This window comes from Crinia signifera, chromosome 9, assembly GCF_055691185.1.
Source record: "Crinia signifera chromosome 9, ASM5569118v1, whole genome shotgun sequence".
In the NCBI taxonomy this organism is placed as follows: Eukaryota; Metazoa; Chordata; class Amphibia; order Anura; family Myobatrachidae; genus Crinia; species Crinia signifera.
The window spans coordinates 137,903,408-137,920,876 of record NC_139225.1 but is presented as its reverse complement, the minus strand read 5'-3'; the positions used below and the strand labels follow the sequence as shown (position 1 = coordinate 137,920,876).

The window sequence follows — 17,469 nt, the reverse complement described above, 5'->3', positions numbered from 1 at the left end:
ATGTGTTTAACTATGCGTTATGCATATTATATGTATTACGTCTCCATGAGGACTCCTGCAAAGACTGAGTGCCGTACACACCATGCAATCCTAGGATTAGGTATACACAGGTGCTATGATACGGATCAGTGGTCACATCACAGTGTTGGTTTTTGTATCCACACGGGGCAATCTAAGTGCTTTTGATCACTCGTGCGTTCAGTGATATGCTGTACGCAGTTTAGTAAGTAACGTGCACATAAATACATCAATCTGTCAGGCAGAGTCACTGTTAACTGTCAATATGTGCGCAATCACTTAGTGCCATACATACTATGCGATCCTCAAATTGGATCTACACTGGCTCTGTGCTTCTGTGCTTAAGTAGTTGATGCGCTTTGTGGTGCGCTATACACAGTTCATATGGCACATATACATGAGTAGGAACAGTGCTGGTAGTGTACTGTACAGGGTTTAATGAGTCATGTGTTCACATAGGTACATCTCTCTATTGGGCAGAGTCACTGGTAACCGCCAATATGGATTGTATAGTCACTGGGTGCCATACACACTGTGCAATCCTAAGGTTGGATCTACACTGGCACTGTGCTCTTGTACTGAATTAGCTAATGCGCTTTATGATGCGCTATTAACAAGTTCATGTATCACATATACATGAGTGGGAACAATGCCAGTCGTGTGCTGCACAAGGTTTAATGAATCCTATGTGCACATGAATACATTTCTCTCTCGGGCAAAATCACTGGTAGCTGCCAGAATAAATGTGCAATCACTGACTGCCATACACACTGTACAATCCTAAGATTGGATCTATACTGGCACTGTAATGCAGTGTGATACAGGCGCAGCAGCTGCTGGCAGCCACAGAGGTCTGAGCTCCTCAGAGAGTCCAAAGCCACTCTCTGCAGCGGCCTCCTGCACTAGACGTCCTCAGTGCAGGAGGCCGGCGGCCATGTTTCCGAAGACCAGTCGGAGACTGGTTAGCCCTGGCTGCAGCAGCAGCCTCAGAAACAAACAGGCGGCCCGCACACAATAGATTGAGCGGCCTGGGGGGCACATGGCACCCGGCCCAGCCCGCCCCTGTTATTGGTGATATTGCAAATGGAATTAAAGGTAAAATGTGCCTTTTTGCAGATGACACAAAGGTATGCAACAGGGTAGACACACCAGGAGGGGGTAAAACAAATGATTGAGGATCTAGGCAGATTAGAGAAATGGTCAAGAGCATGACAACTACAGTTTAATGCCAAAAAAATGAATAAAACATTCACTTGGGTCTCAAAAATCCAAAGACTAAATATAGTATAAATGGCACTATAATGGAAGCTACTGAGGAAGAGAGGGATCTAGGTGTCAATATTTCAGGGGACTTAAAGGCAGGTAGGCAATGTACCAAAGCAATGAAGAAGGCAAGTCAGATGCTTGGTTGCATAGGGAGAGGTATCAGCAGTAGAAAGAAAGAAGTAATAATGCCACTGTATAGGTCATTGGTACGACCTCATCTAGAATATTGTGTTCAGTTCTGGAGGCCATATCTCCAGAAGGATATAAATACATTAGAGACTGTACAAAGAAGGGTGTATGGCCTACATCAGAAAACGTTCCACGAAAGACTAAAAGATCTTAATATGTATAGTTTGGAGCAGAGAAGGGAAAGGGGGGACATGATAGAAACTTTAACAAGGTACAGGTGGGAGACATTCTTCACAGGAAGAGGAGCAGCAGAACACGAGGACATGCACTGAAACTAGAGGGAGGAAGATTCAGGAGAAATTTGAGGAAGAATGACTTCACAGAAAGAGTAGTAGATAAGTGGAATAGCCTGGTAGAGGCAAATACAGTAGTACAATTTAAACATGCTTGGGATAGGAATATTGATATCCTTACAAAAAATAAGGATCAAATATGGTTTGAGGTAACATGTTTAGAAAAGGGGCAGACTAGATGGGCCAAGTAGTTCTTTATTATATGTGTCTGTGTTTCTATGTAGATGCAGAGATTACTCAGTGTCTTTGGTCCTGTGCGATTGTGCAGCTCTTTTGGAATGAATTGCAGTCATACATTACCAATACTTTACATATTCTGTCTACGATTACTATGCCTTGGGCCCTGTGGAACTACTATCCCTAATCCCTCACCCCTAAACCAACCGCAGGGACACATCTCATACTAGTTAGGATAGCCACTGCGGCAAAGAAAACCATATTGTCAAAATGTATACAATCTGACCATATTCCATTAACACTCTTTATGCCTAGATTGATTTATATGTATCAGATGGACTGGGTTGAATGTGTGCTAGATGTAGAATCCCGGGCTTCCAAGTTATCCGATATATGGCTACCTTATATAATCACGCTATCAGCCACTGAACGGGACAATATCAGAAAGACTGTATACTTATCCACCTGGTACAACATGACAATATTGGAGAAGGGAACGTCCCCCTTCTAAAACAACTCAGAAATGTATTTAATAACCTTCCACTTTTACTATAGATTATTGTTTGTACTTTTTTTTTTTTATTATTGTGGTCTATGTAATCCCATATGCTTAGGTCATCCATGAAAAATTTACCCGTGACAAGATGTTTATTGGATTTGTTACGCAATGTCAAATTTTATTGCTTCAATAAAAATTATATATAGAAAAAAAGCAACAGAAAAGTCAAGAAGAATAAGCAGAGAGTAGTGGGCTTTAGATTTGGCTGTATGAAGATCATTGCAGACATTAGTGAGAGCAGTTTCAGCAGAGTGGAGTAGAAGGAAGCCAGACTGGAATGGATCAAGCAGAGAGTGGGAGGTTTGAAGACAAATGGGAGGAGAGAAATGGCTCGGTAGTTAGAGAATTAGGATCAAGAGTAGATTTTTTAAGGATAAGAGAGACAAGAGCATGCTTGAAGGCAGAGGGGACAGTACCCTATGAGAGGGAAAGATTGAAAAAGTGGACAAGATGGGAACAAGTTGGGAACAGGCAGAAGGAGAGAGGAAGGGGAGGAGGTGGGAGGGGATAGGGTCAGATGGGGAAGTGGTTAGGGGTGGTTAGGGGGGGAATGGATGAGGCCCATGTCATCCTCACCAGATACATGGGAGAAGGATGTCAGAGTTGGTAAGGGGGAGGAGGAGGGATTGTGAGGGAGAGGAAGTGGTTAGGGGTGGTTAGGGGGGGAATGGATGAGGCCCATGTCATCCTCACCAGATACATGGGAGAAGGATGTCAGAGTTGGTAAGGGGGAGGAGGAGGGATTGTGAGGGAGAGGAAGTGGTAGGTTGCAGGTGGTTTGGTAGGATGCGATGTCCTGACGTATGGAGTCAATTTTGGATGTAAAGTGTCAAAGTCAAGAGCAAGAGGTGGGCAGAGGAGGGAGTTAACAGTGGCAAGGAAGCACCAGGGTTTTTTAGACTTGGAGGAGAGTGGAGTAGAAGGAAGCCAGACTGGAATGGATCAAGCAGAGAGTGGGAGGTTTGAAGACAAATGGGAGGAGAGAAATGGCTCGGTAGTTAGAGATTTAGGATCAAGAGTAGATTTTTTAAGGATAAGAGAGACAAGAGCATGCTTGAAGGCAGAGGGGACAGTACCCTATGAGAGGGAAAGATTGAAGAGGTGGACAAGATGGGAACAAGATGGGAACAGGCAGAAGGAGAGAGGAAGGGGAGGAGGTGGGAGGGGATAGGGTCAGATGGGGAAGTGGTTAGGGGTGGTTAGGGGGGGAATGGATGAGGCCCATGTCATCCTCACCAGATACATGGGAGAAGGATGTCAGAGTTGGTAAGGGGGAGGAGGAGGGATTGTGAGGGAGAGGAAGTGGTTAGGGGTGGTTAGGGGGGGAATGGATGAGGCCCATGTCATCCTCACCAGATACATGGGAGAAGGATGTCAGAGTTGGTAAGGGGGAGGAGGAGGGATTGTGAGGGAGAGGAAGTGGTAGGTTGCAGGTGGTTTGGTAGGATGCGATGTCCTGACGTATGGAGTCAATTTTGGATGTAAAGTGTCAAAGTCAAGAGCAAGAGGTGGGCAGAGGAGGGAGTTAACAGTGGCAAGGAAGCACCAGGGTTTTTTAGACTTGGAGGAGAGTGGAGTAGAAGGAAGCCAGACTGGAATGGATCAAGCAGAGAGTGGGAGGTTTGAAGACAAATGGGAGGAGAGAAATGGCTCGGTAGTTAGAGAATTAGGATCAAGAGTAGATTTTTTAAGGATAAGAGAGACAAGAGCATGCTTGAAGGCAGAGGGGACAGTACCCTATGAGAGGGAAAGATTGAAGAGGTGGACAAGATGGGAACAAGATGGGAACAGGCAGAAGGAGAGAGGAAGGGGAGGAGGTGGGAGGGGATAGGGTCAGATGGGGAAGTGGTTAGGGGTGGTTAGGGGGGGAATGGATGAGGCCCATGTCATCCTCACAAGATACATGGGAGAAGGATGTCAGAGTTGGTAAGGGGGAGGAGGAGGGATTGTGAGGGAGAGGAAGTGGTAGGTTGCAGGTGGTTTGGTAGGATGCGATGTCCTGACGTATGGAGTCAATTTTGGATGTAAAGTGTCAAAGTCAAGAGCAAGAGGTGGGCAGAGGAGGGAGTTAACAGTGGCAAGGAAGCACCAGGGTTTTTTAGACTTGGAGGAGATGAGGTTCACAGCACTGAAGGAAAGAAGCATAAGTTTGAAATGGAGGAAGTCTACCTTGGAGCGTGATTTCCTCCAATGTCGTTCAGCAGTACGTGAGCATTTTTGCAGGTATCTGGTGCATTTGGTGTGCCAGGGTTGAGGTGTTTCTTTGCAAGGGTGAATAGTGGTTGGTGGAGGGACAGAATCAAGAGCAGAAGTAAGAGAGGCATTATATAGGGAAGTGGCCTGTTCAGGACATGAGAGTGAGATAATAGGAGAGAGAAGTGAGTCAAAGAGGGAGGATAGGGTGGTGGTGTCAATAACCTCGATGTTACACTTGGTGATTGTAGTTTTGGGAGGTGGAGATGGAGAAGCAGAGAGGGATAATATAAAAGAGAGAATGTGATGGTCAGAGAGGGGGGGGTAAGGAAGTTGGAGAAATCAGAAATATCACAGCGATAGGTGAAGACCAGATCAAGAAAGCTTCCATTCACATGGGACGGTGAGGAGGTCCACTGGGAGAGACCAAGAGAAGATGTCAGGTTAAGGGGTTTTGAGGCAGAGCTTTCTGTGGGAATGTTGAAGTCACCAAAGATAATAGAAGGAATATCAGAAGTAAGGAAGTGTGGAAGCCAGCAAGCAAAGTTGTCGAGGAATTTTGAGGGAGCGCCAGGCGGGTGATAAATGACAGCAAGTCAAAAATTAACAGGTTGGTAGAGACGTATGGTTTGGACTTTAAATGTAGAGAATGTAAGAGATGGTTCTGGGGATATGAGTTGGTAGGAGTAACTAGAGGGTAGTAACCAACCCCACCACCATTGCGGCCATCTGGTCAGGTGTATGCGAGAATGTGAGACTCCAAGCAGGGAGGGCAGCAGGAGAAGTAGTATTAGAAGGGTTGTTCCAGGTTTCAGTAATGGCTAGGAGATGGAGGGAGTTGGAAACAAAAAGGTCATAAGTGGAAACCCGTTTGTTACAAAGCGATCTGGCATTCTTTACCTCTGCAGATCATCTGCACCTCACAAATCCTTTATCTGATACATCTCCGACCTTGCCATGAGACGCCTGCCCTATGTACAGCATTTCACCTCTACTCTACTGATAGCCAGGACTTCTCCCGTGCTGACCCCACCTGACCAGCTTTTCTCCAACATACAAGTTTCAAGCACTCTCTTAGAACCTCTTTCCACCATAGCCTATGCACACCCCCTGGCACTCCCTTCTGAATGGTCAAGCCTATAGCCTATCCAACAGAGATGTGCTCAGCAGCCTGGCGGTCGGGATGTACATGGCATCCTGACTACAACAACAGACTGGTACCAAAATTCTACATCAAATTCCTTTTGCCTAAATCCTGACAGCTGTAATGCTGAACATAAATATAACGGGGCAGGTTAGGGTCATGGCAGGGTAGGGGTGGGGGTAAGGCATTTAGACATTAGGGGGGAACTTGGCATTAGGTTGTGGGGGGTTCCTCTACATGATTAGAAGAGAGATACTATCTCTGTAAAAGGTCCACAAGCCTTACTTTCGGTGTGACTTATATATTCTTAGCATCACGAGCACCCGAAGTATGGCAAGTGCAGTGGTACAGTGTCCATGTCGACTATGTCGACATTTAGGACAAAAACCATGAAAACCTCATGTCGACCTTTTGTCTGTTGACCTTGCCATTGTCGGCCTAATGCTTGTGTCGACCTTCCAACCCTGTTGAGCTTTCAGGTATCAACCTAAGGCCTGTCGACCTTCAGTGGTTGACCCAATGCATGTCAACCTAAATTGGCTGGACCTAATGCCCCATGAGACAGCCCTGATGCTGTAAGCTTACATGTTTTAAGATAAATTGGTCTTGTCTTGCCTTTGCCAGATGCACACACATTAGCAGCAGAGCAGTGACAAGCACCGACCACAATAATATTTCCCCTTGAACAAAACTTTACTTGCGCAGCCAAAATGTATGAACTGACACAACAGGTGGTAAAAACACAGCAGGCAAATCTATCAGGGAGACGACTGCAGGTTCTTCTCATATCAAAAGACTCTGAGGACTCCAGGCTTTGTTCTTAAAGTAAGATTAGTAACTTTATACAGCCATAAAAAGTCTGAAACCTCCAATAATTATCCTTATAGGTACGGTTTTACGCCTTTATTTTCTTTCAAGTTTAAAGTCTAATGTTAGACATTGTTTTTGCTTGATACAAGCCCACGGTGGGGGTCTCCATTTATTTCCCACAGGCCTTTTCTTCTGCTCCTGCCCGGTGTCACGTTAGCAGAGGGTGACACGGAGATCCTGGCTTGCTCACTGACAGGACGTCTATTTCTGGTAGGAATGATCATCTGTGCTCGTCCTTGTCAGATGACACAGGGAGGACGAAGGGAACAGAAAGCAACAGAGCAGCCTGCAGAATGAGGAATATATTGGTATGTAATAAGCCCACTTATTATTATTATTATTATTATTATTATTATTATTATTATTATTATTATTATAGAGTTATTATTATTATTATTATTATTATTATTATTATAGAGTATCAAATTAAACTTACAGTATGCTGACTAACGCAGACTTTATTGCCACTCATGTTATCACCTGAAGAATATCTGACCAATCAGTGTTAAAATGAGACGTCACATTGTAAAGTATCATATTGGGCAATTTGAACTATAAACCCATTTCCCTTCCCTGTTGCAGTTGCTGCTTGCAGGGTAGTGATCAGGGCTGGAGAGAGAGAAAGCATCCTATGGACCTTATTGCAGCCTGCAATCAGACTCTGGAGACATAGGAGCCTAATCATAGCCCCAGGTTGTCATCCAGTACTCTTTGGCAAAAATCTTTATCCCCACTTGAGATCTATATATCCTGTTGGAAAAAAAGTGTTTTTCCTTACACATAAAGAACTTAAGTAAGTGGACACACTATCCTCAAATTCTAAACCCATCTCCAACGGTTTAGATAATATAACCCCTGATGAAGTCATTTATGACGAAACGCGTGGGGTATCATTGTATCTTGGAAGAATTGGATTATGGAAACCCTGTCTGATTGACTAATACATTTTATATGATTTTAACTGTTTGTGTCTACCTTTAAATTGTCTAATAAGGTGGTGGACGACACTAAGCGCACACTATATCTTACCTTTATCTATCCACTTTATCCTCTACTAACAGGGAGGATTTATAGAGTGTGCTATAGTTTTAAGCGCAAACACAGGTATTCTCCCCATTTGTTCCATATATATATATATATATATATATATATATAATATATATATATATATATTTTACAATTGCAGGGGGGGCCAGCACTCACTCACTATAATAAACTAACTCACCTTAGCATACAAATCATCAATTAAATAAATAATGGTGTTTTAGTTCATGAATTGATCAATGCATTTACGGTAAGTCCAAGGGACCCCATTTCACTTGCAACAATCCATTGAATTTTTCCTCAGTTGACAGATCACCTAGGTGTGTCCACATTTTTTTCCTTTAACAACACTGCCTCCATCCCGCTTTCAGACAGACTTAAAGTTTCTCCTGTTGGTATTTCTGTCCAATTAAAGACACTTGCTTCATCCATGCTTATACAATAAGATGTATGTAGTGTGACTTAAAATCAGCAACAACCTCTTCTCTCTATCCTTTAATAGAGACAAATACTGGCCAAATATTGTAATCCAGTAAACCACATGCAGCTGTGAACTTTGTGCATATAACAATACTAGCGGAGGTGCCAAAAGGAAAAAAATAGAATTCTCTGTTCCCAAACAAACATACAAACAGTCCAGCAGACTGGCACACTCCTTCTTCTATAAATGCCACGGTGCAAGAAAAAAAATAATTCAATAATACATCCAATATCCTGCACCCACAGACTTGTTCTATTAAAGACTCATACCAACAGGCTCCATATGTAGACAAGCTTTCAGGTTTTATTACCCTTCGTCAGGTCAGCGTTATAAACAAACAGCGTTATAAACAAACAGCGTTATAAACAAACAGTGTAACAGATGGTGACCGGAGGGGCGGAAGTGGCTGTGTCCTTTGTAATATAAGGTTACACAGCCACTTCCTCCCCTCCGGCCACCATCTGTTACACTGTTTGTTTATAACGCTGACCTGACGAAGGGTAATAAAACCTGAAAGCTTGTCTACAAATGGAGCCACCATCAGCCAGCCCCACACGCCGTCAGCACTGCCAGGTGTGCATCCCCGTCATTCCGCAATTACCGGAACTTCCGGGTGCTCTCCCCAGGGCCTCCATCGGTGTTCCGTAGCCATGGTAACCCGGCTCACAGGACGAATACTGAAATTCAACAAGAATATATAAGTGCTCACCAAAATCATGTGCGATAAAAGTTACATACAATATCAGCATAAACATGCAAATAAAGGACTTTAGCTCTAGACCGAGAGAACTTTACACACCAAAAAAGCAAACATCTTTCAATTATGTTAGAAATACTGTCAATTTAATTGGTCATTTAATCCCCTTGGTTTGACGGCATCCAAGTAGTGAATCCACTTGGATTCCATCCATAAAAAGAGTTTTATGTCAATCACCACGTCTCTTGCTATCAGGTACGTGATCAATAATCATGTGTTTAAATTAGCCAAACTATGCTTTTGTTCTGCAAAATGTCTTGCAAGTGGCTGGTCCGAAGGTTTACGTGATAATGCTGCCCTAATTGAACATCTATGCATGGCCATCCGCTCTTTAAAAGGGTGGATGGTCTTGCCTATATAGCATAGCCTGTAGGGGCATTTCACCATATAGATCACAAAAGGGGTACTACATGTTAAAGTGTGCCTAATTCTATATCTCTTCCGTGTGTGTGTTTCTTATACCCCTTTCACACTCGCAGAGCCGGGTCATACCCGGGAATGTGTTCCTGGATGCTTCCCTGGACTCTACCCAGGAATGTACCCTTTCACACTGCACTCAGACCTGGGATCGACCCAGGACAGACCCATTCACACTGATCCCGGGAAATCCCTGCAAATACATATGCATGTCATTAGAAATGGACTCCAGGGCTCTGAAAGATGACATCAGCATTTGTGAGCCCAAGAAAGCTCCAATCAGCAGCTTTTTCAAAGTCCTGTGTACCCAATCCTGGGTACGGGACCATTCACACTGACCGCATCCCGGGTCGATTCCAGGAATCTACCCAGGTCAGGACCTGGGTAGAAATCCCGGGATGTTCATCCCGGGATATTTTTGCAAGACCCTTTCACACTGAGCTAAATCCCGGGTTGATGCGTGTTCATGTGCAAAAACCTGGGATATTTTTGCAAGTGTGAAAGGGGTATTAGTGTTCTCTCATCTCAACTGAATGTGTTCAGTTACATCGGAATGAACTAACCAATCTTTTATGTTCTTCCCTCGTTTGTAGCAAGGCAGCAGTGTAGACGGTGAAACATATCTTTTGAATTCTTTTATCTCATCAGGTTTTAGGACAAAGGATCTCAAGAACCTTCTCCAGCTCCAGCCGAGTCCATGTTCAGAACAGAGTTCCAGAGAATCAGAAGATATTTCAGGTATCATACTAGACGACTCTCCTAAATTCATGCACATTTACCCAAATTATCACTGCCTTCTATTGTCTTGAAATCGGGACTATGTAAAAAACGGACCCGGACTGCACTCCGGACCGCCGGACAAGACATCAAAATCTGCAGTCCGGAGCTTGTAGGGTCCGGTCCGGGGGGTGTCCTGTCCGGGGGGGTTCCTGTGATAGCTATCACCAGGGACATGGGGGAGGGGAGATTACAGGCCCCCCGGGTGGTCCGGACCGTCCGGTTTTTGCTGCATACCCGGACCATACAGGGAGGCTTTATTCTACCCCTCCTCCTCTACCTGGTGACAGGCAGCCCCCCCTGGACAGGACCCCCCAGACAGGAAACCCCCTGGACCGGAGGCTACAAGCTACAAAATGCAGAGTTTGATGTCCGGTCCGGCGGTCCGGGGGTTTTGTCCTGGTCTGGTTTTCACCCATACCCCTTGAAATCTATAGGGAAGATTCAACATTTTGTGGTGCCCTTCAGAGCAATTCAATTGTTGCTCAGATTGGGTAACCATTGCTTCTGACACACCCAAAAGCACAGGATTTAGCCCTGCGAATTGGTTAAACCCAACTGAATCGTTAAAGGTCCCATTTAGACACTGCACATTTCTGCTCGCCACCTCAGGGGGTGTGGAGTAGAATGTTGGCATCGGTGGTAATAGTGCTGAAACGTCAGCACAATAGAATTCATGTGTAGTGGTGGGTGCTCAAATAACAATTTAATACAGATACATACTCTGAAGCAGGGCTGCCACTGGAAAATGTAGGGCCCGGGACTGATTTCTAGACCCTCTGTCCACCTCCCCTGTCTTACAAGTCCTACACTGGCTCCCCTTCCCTTTCAGAAACCAATTCAAGTTTCTCACACTCACTTAGAAAGCCCTCCCTCCCCTATTACATCCCTGACCTTATTTCCCTTTACACTCCCACCCACCCTCTTCGCTCAACAAATGCACACCAGCCTCTCCTGCCAACTGATAACTTCCTCCCAAATTTTCGCTGCTACCTCTGGAAATCTCTACCTCTCCCTATCAGACTCCCCACATTTCTTCAAATCTTCAAACAGGTTCTCAAGACCCCATTCTATACCAGCCAACTCTCATCCAGCCTTTGTTATATTTGCTTACTGTCTACCTCCAAGTCTGTGTCACTCCTGTCTGTCTAACACCCCGCACGCACGCACACACACACACACACACACACACACACACAACCCTTCAAAATGTAAGCTATTATGAGCAGGGCAGTGGAGCACACATATATATGTATGTGTGTGTATATATATATATATATATATATATATATATATATATATATATATATATATATATGTGTATATATATATTGTTAGAAAAAAGCAGAGGAGCGCTCCTTAGTGTAAAACTGTATTTAATAAAACACAACGCTGTGTTGCAGTACATAAAATCAATAAAGACTCATACCGAGCAGGAAACCGCTGTGGGCTGGTTACCACAAGTTTCAATATTGACAGTCCCGGGCACAACTCCTACCACCTTCAAGACGCCGCAGGACCACGGACACACGCCGGCTGCACACAGGCTGAGAATGGCGTGCCGAAGACTCTAGGCAAGGATGGGCGCGGCAGGGTGAGCCAGGCACAGGTAGAGCTAACGTCACCAACCCCGCTCGCGTTTCGTATCAAACTTCGTCAGAGAGCGTGGTCGGCGATGGGCAGCTCATTGTTTAAAAACACACAGTGACCAATTGTTTTGAGAGTGCAGCAATATTAATTACCATATTGCACAATAACTAATATGTATACAAGCAGGTAAAACAAAACATTTCGCATAAGAAAACAATTGAATAAAACCATATTCCAAAAAAAGTATATATATATATATATATATATATATATATATATATATATATATATATATATATGATGTGGAAGAATTGTGGCACTCAAAGGGTCTTGTGAAAAATGCTTTTCCTTTATAATACAAGCAAATGATGCAGACGTCATACAAGTCATGTACTTCAATAACACGGGTTGGTGCCCCGACGTTTCAATGCCGATATAGGCATTTTCATCAAGGGCCCATGTTGTAATGAGTAGATGCAAACATACAATGAGTAATATAACAGTTTAAATACATACCAGTCCTTGTACTGGACGGGAGCTGGATTCAGCGTGGAGCACTCGCCCACGTTGCCATGCGCTTGTCTCTCGCCAATGACGTCACCTTGTCTGCTTCCCCGTAACCAAGGGAACGTGTCTCCGTCGGAGCGCCCTCCCGGCTGCTTGGATGCCATGACCAGTGTGCGTCTTACCGGCCCCTTTCCAGCACCGACTGAAACAAAGAAAGTTGAACATGTTACTTTAGGCACCTATAATTTGATAAGATACTGTATTAAATAAACTTATACATAATATGCTATGCCATTCATGAGATGAAATGCTAGAGGAGTGCACTTGTATTGAAGATTTGCTGTTCACTATATAGCGCAATTACATATGTCCATTGCACTGTTAGGAGGGTAATTGGTGGCTATTTATATGTTGTGGAACCAGGGTATGAGGAAGGGGAAAAGAAGAGAAATATAGCAGAGAAGTCACACGCAAAGATTGAAAAAGAGGATATATTTAAGATATGGGTAACCTGCGCTAGAAGAAGAAGCATGCTGTGTGCATTAAAGGATATATTTCACAGAGAGCACAAAATGCTTATAGGGGAGTCACTACAGCTGCGCACGCAGGGGGGGTTCTGAGTACCCAGAAACCCCCCCAGGAGTCTAAGGGCCCCTCTTTCCATGGGTACTAGAATTTTAAAAATCGGCCCTTGGGAACCGGAGATATATGACTTCAAAACAGTGGTCCCCATCCAAGCCTGTTAATTGCTCTTCCCAGTCAGATATTTCAGGTTCTGTCTGACTTAGAGTTTTTCTGAGGGTATATTCCAAAAGCTGGGACTCTCCCCCTTTGATGGACACTAGAAGCTTGTCTCTACTGTCCCAAAACCAGAGATATCAGCCTTCCAGCAGCTGGTTACTGCTCCAGCTCCACATACCTGGTATGTAGGTGGGATTCTCTAGTTTTTAATTCCATTAAAATCTAAGAAATCTATTTCTGGGAACTGGAGATATCTGCAGTCAAGCAAGCTGTCCTCCCACCAGAAAATTATGAGTAATAAGCCCACTCCACTATACACCCCTCCTCTGCATATTAAACATCCTCTACCACCCTGGAAGTTATGTATCAGGGCCGCTAAATTCAGCCCAATGCCCCCTTCTCCCACCCCATCTCCCACCATATGTGCAGTAAAGGGGTAATTAGTGGAAAATACTGATCCAGGCCCTACATGCTGAGCGGTAGATATAATACCCCCTACCACCCGCGGGACATCAAAGCTTCCCCCACCCCTACCGCTGGAGGATCGGTAGGGGCCCCAATACATTGCTATGCCCAGGGGTCTACACTGCTGTTATGTATGTATGTATATGTGTGTGTGTCTGTATTATTTTAATATTATTATTATTTATATACATTTGGTCTAGCTGTAATACTTTAACTGACCCGGCATATACTGGGTCACCTAAGTGTCCATCTCCGTGCTTTGCTCCGCCCCTCTGGAAACCCCCTTCTGAAAATCCTGCGTTTGCCACTGAGTCACTAGTATGGGAGTCAAAAAGTGGTGAAAAATAGTAGAGAAGACACACTAAAGAGGTGAAGAGAATGACCCATGTACGGGTTAATTCAAGTAATGAAGGATAGCAGAAAAGACACACAGAAATGGATGAAATATTGGTTCTGTTAGAGAGTCTATACTAGAATAAGATATGACTATTTAAGAAGTCTGAAAAGTGATGAAAAATAGCAGAGAAGGCACGCTAAACGGATGAAAGAATGACTCATTGCGGAGTCTGTAAAGTGGTGAAAAATAGCAGAGAAGACACACTGTAGGGGTGAAAATGGATGTTCTGTCCTTCTAAGAAAGAAGAAAGGGAGGAAATTTAGAAGATAAGGAAATTTTGAAAAAGATGAGATGGAGGGATAATCCATCCAATCAGCGGCGTAACTATAGCACCGCAGCCCCCGCCACCGTGGGGGACGCTGTGCATGTGGGGGCGCCGGGGGCTGCGGTGCTATAGTTAAACACCCCCCCAATCCCCCGCAGACTTACTTATCTCACTGGTCCCGGCGGCTCCGTTCTTCTGCTGAGGACCACCACAAAATGGCCGCCCCCATATAGCAGACAGTTCTCTGAAACTGTCTGCTGTATGGGGGCGGCCATTTTGTGGTGGTCCTCAGCAGAAGAACGGAGCCACCGGGACCAGTGCGATAGGTAAGGCTGTGGTGGATTGGGGGTGGGATTTGCATGGGCGGCGGGCAGGGGGGTAGGGGTGCTTGGCGGGGTGGCGGCGGGGGGGCGCCCCCCCCCCTAACGGCGGGGAGGCACCCAAAACGTAGCTACGCCACTGCATCCAATAGAACAGTGGTTCCCAACCTGGGGTACTAGTACCCCTGGGGGTACTCTGCAGACCAGTTGGGGGTACTTGAAAATAATATTGGTAATGGCGGACGATGAAAAGGTCTTTTGATGGCTGAAGAAGACCCATTGCCATGGAGACAAACCATGTTGTGTCATATGTCTGACCAGCAATCCACTGGGAGCTTCCCATGCTGCCCTCAGACATCAGCAGTCATCTGCCCAGCACTGACAAAGGTGGAGGAAGCAGCGGCATGAATCCTACCGGTGTTAGCTGGAATCCTGGAGATAATACACAACCAGGGTATAGACACAGAAGGACATGATTCCTTTCTGCATACTACTCCTCCGCTCCTCCTTAATATGACATGCATAAGGATCTGCATACCGCTAAGTACTGTCCATATTTCAAAATGAGAGGAGGGGGTACTTATCAATGAAAAGTCTAATCAAGGGGTACGGGAGAGAAAAAAGGTTGCGAACCACTGCAATAGAAGAATGTGAGTGTATAAGGAGTTGTCTCTTTTAAAAATATGTCATGTTAGACGTTAATATCTGATAGTGTGTATAACATATTAAGGGGTATTAATAAATTTCATGTCACAAACTGAGTGTTCAAATGGCAGTAATGTGTTACGGTGAAAGGATCAAAGGACAACATCAGACAGGTACTGTCAAAAATGAAAGATATTCATATTGGGTGATAGATATCAGATTGGTTGGACATGTTAAAGAAACGTGTTCATTCAAGCCATTTGGTGCTGTGGAGCCCAGTCTGTAGATCCACTTGGTCTCCAGTTGTAGCCAGGGCCGGTGCAAGGCACCGGAGCGCCCCAGGCGAGCCGCCGCCGCAAGCTTTATATACACAGCTGCAGGACAGGTACCCCCGTGGCACGGGGGGGGGGGGAAATGCCGCCCTCCAGTGGCCGGCGCCCTAGGCAAATGCCTAGATTTGCCTAGTGGTGGCGCCGGCCCTGGTTGTAGCAAGGCTCTGTCTCTATCTCCACCTCTTTTAAACGGAGGGATGTGGTCTATCAGGATGAATTGCATATCGTTCAACGTGTGTTTTGCCTGGAGAAAGTGTCTGGCAACAGGTTGTTCAGCTTTGCCGGTTTTTAAAGCCGATGTTATTGCAGATCTGTGAAGTCCCATTCTTTCTCTAGCAGTGCGTATTGTCTTGCCAATGTATGATAGTTTGCAAGGACAAGTGATCATATATATGACACATGTCCTATGACAGGTAAGTACATGCCTAATGTGATAGATTTTCTCCTGTCTGGGATGTTTAAATTGCGTGCCAGTTTTCATGTTCTTGCACGTGGACCAAGAATGCTTTGTAAGCTCACAGAACATAAACTCAGTGTGAATCTATTTAAAAAGACAGGTACAGATATATCATATAAGTTGCAACATACAACCCATAATGTTTTATATACTCCCAATACATATATACAATATAGATCTATTAAAAATGAACAGTCCGTTCACACGAACATAAAAATAGAATCACTTTGGATGGTATATGGTAACTATTTGTCCGCTGGGAGCGGCTTTATTGTATAATTCTATTTTTATGTTCGTGTGTACGGACTGTTCATTTTTAATAGATTTATATTGTATATATGTATTGGGAGTATATAAAACATTATGGGTTGTATGTTGCAACTTATATGATATATACAGAGAGATGGGCCGGCACTCCATTGTTGTGGAAACAGTTGCTTGCCTAGGTGCCGTCCAAGGTGCAGAGATCTGCCCGGATGTGTATAGACGAGTAGCGGCGGCACTCAAAGGACTTCACAAAAGAATAGACGGTCAGACCACTTTGGGGTTCGGGTTCAACGTTTCGGTCCCACGGACCTTTATCAAGAACTCATTGCACCCGAACCCCAAAGTGGTCTGACCGTCTATTCTTTGTGAAGTCCTTTGAGTGCCGCCGCTACTCGTCTATATATATATATAGACATTGTAGGGGCTATGCACACACTAAATTAACTAATAATAAATAGTGGAGATTTGGTTCATGAATTGCAATGCATTTAAGCCTGCAGCTTATGGTTAACATAAGCTATGCACTATAGTTTAAAACAGGGTGCATGAGAGAATGTGACCACAATAAGACTAATTAAAAAAATTTATCTAATAAACAATATATACACTAAACATCGGCACTCACCTTTCCTAGTTTTGGCGTGCCCTATGGCTTGTGACCACATTGTTTAAACAGACATTGCACACACTAAATTAACTGATAATAAATAGTGGAGATTTGGTTCATGAATTGATCAATGCATTTAAGCCTGCAGCCCCCTTCACGGGACCCCACTTTTCTGCAGGTCCTAACACTATCGCTCAAAATGGCTATAATACACACAGCTATCACATCAATGTTTGATTCCAGGCATGCTATCTGGTCTGAGGCTCACAGCAGACTATGCTTTTATATGTGAGCAGTTACCAACACACCTGTCACTAATCATCTAGGGAACTGGTTAACACAGGGCTGGGCAATTGCGGCCCTCCAGATGTTGATGAACTACACATCCCAGCATGCCTTGTATCAGTTTCAGCATGACCACATAGCAAAACTAATGCAAAGCATCCTGGGATGTGTAGTTCATTAACATCTGGAGGGCCAGTGTTGCCCAGCCCTGGGTTAACATAAGCTATGCATTATGGGTTAAAACAGGGTGCATGAGAGAGCCATTTTGAGCGAAAGTGTTAGGACCTGCAGAAAAGTGGGGTCCCGTGAAGGGGGCTGCAGGCTTAAATGCATTGATCAATTTATTATCAGTTAATTTAGTGTGTGCAGAGCCCCTACAATGTCTGTTTAAACAATGTGGTCACAA

At 44.5% G+C, this 17,469-nt stretch overlaps 1 protein-coding gene across 1 annotated transcript in view; it reads left to right on the top strand.

Moving 5' to 3' along the window:
- The first annotated feature begins 6,919 nt into the window (after window positions 1–6,919).
- The window catches only part of LOC146036726 (cytochrome c oxidase subunit 7A2, mitochondrial-like), a 30,372-nt gene continuing 19,822 nt past the window's right edge, over window positions 6,920–17,469 (top strand). The window contains exons 1-2 of the mRNA XM_083160622.1: window positions 6,920–7,017; window positions 10,057–10,146. Of these exons, the coding sequence (XP_083016748.1) occupies window positions 7,003–7,017; window positions 10,057–10,146 (105 nt within the window). The 5' untranslated portion in view covers window positions 6,920–7,002. The remainder of the gene's footprint in view (window positions 7,018–10,056; window positions 10,147–17,469) is intronic.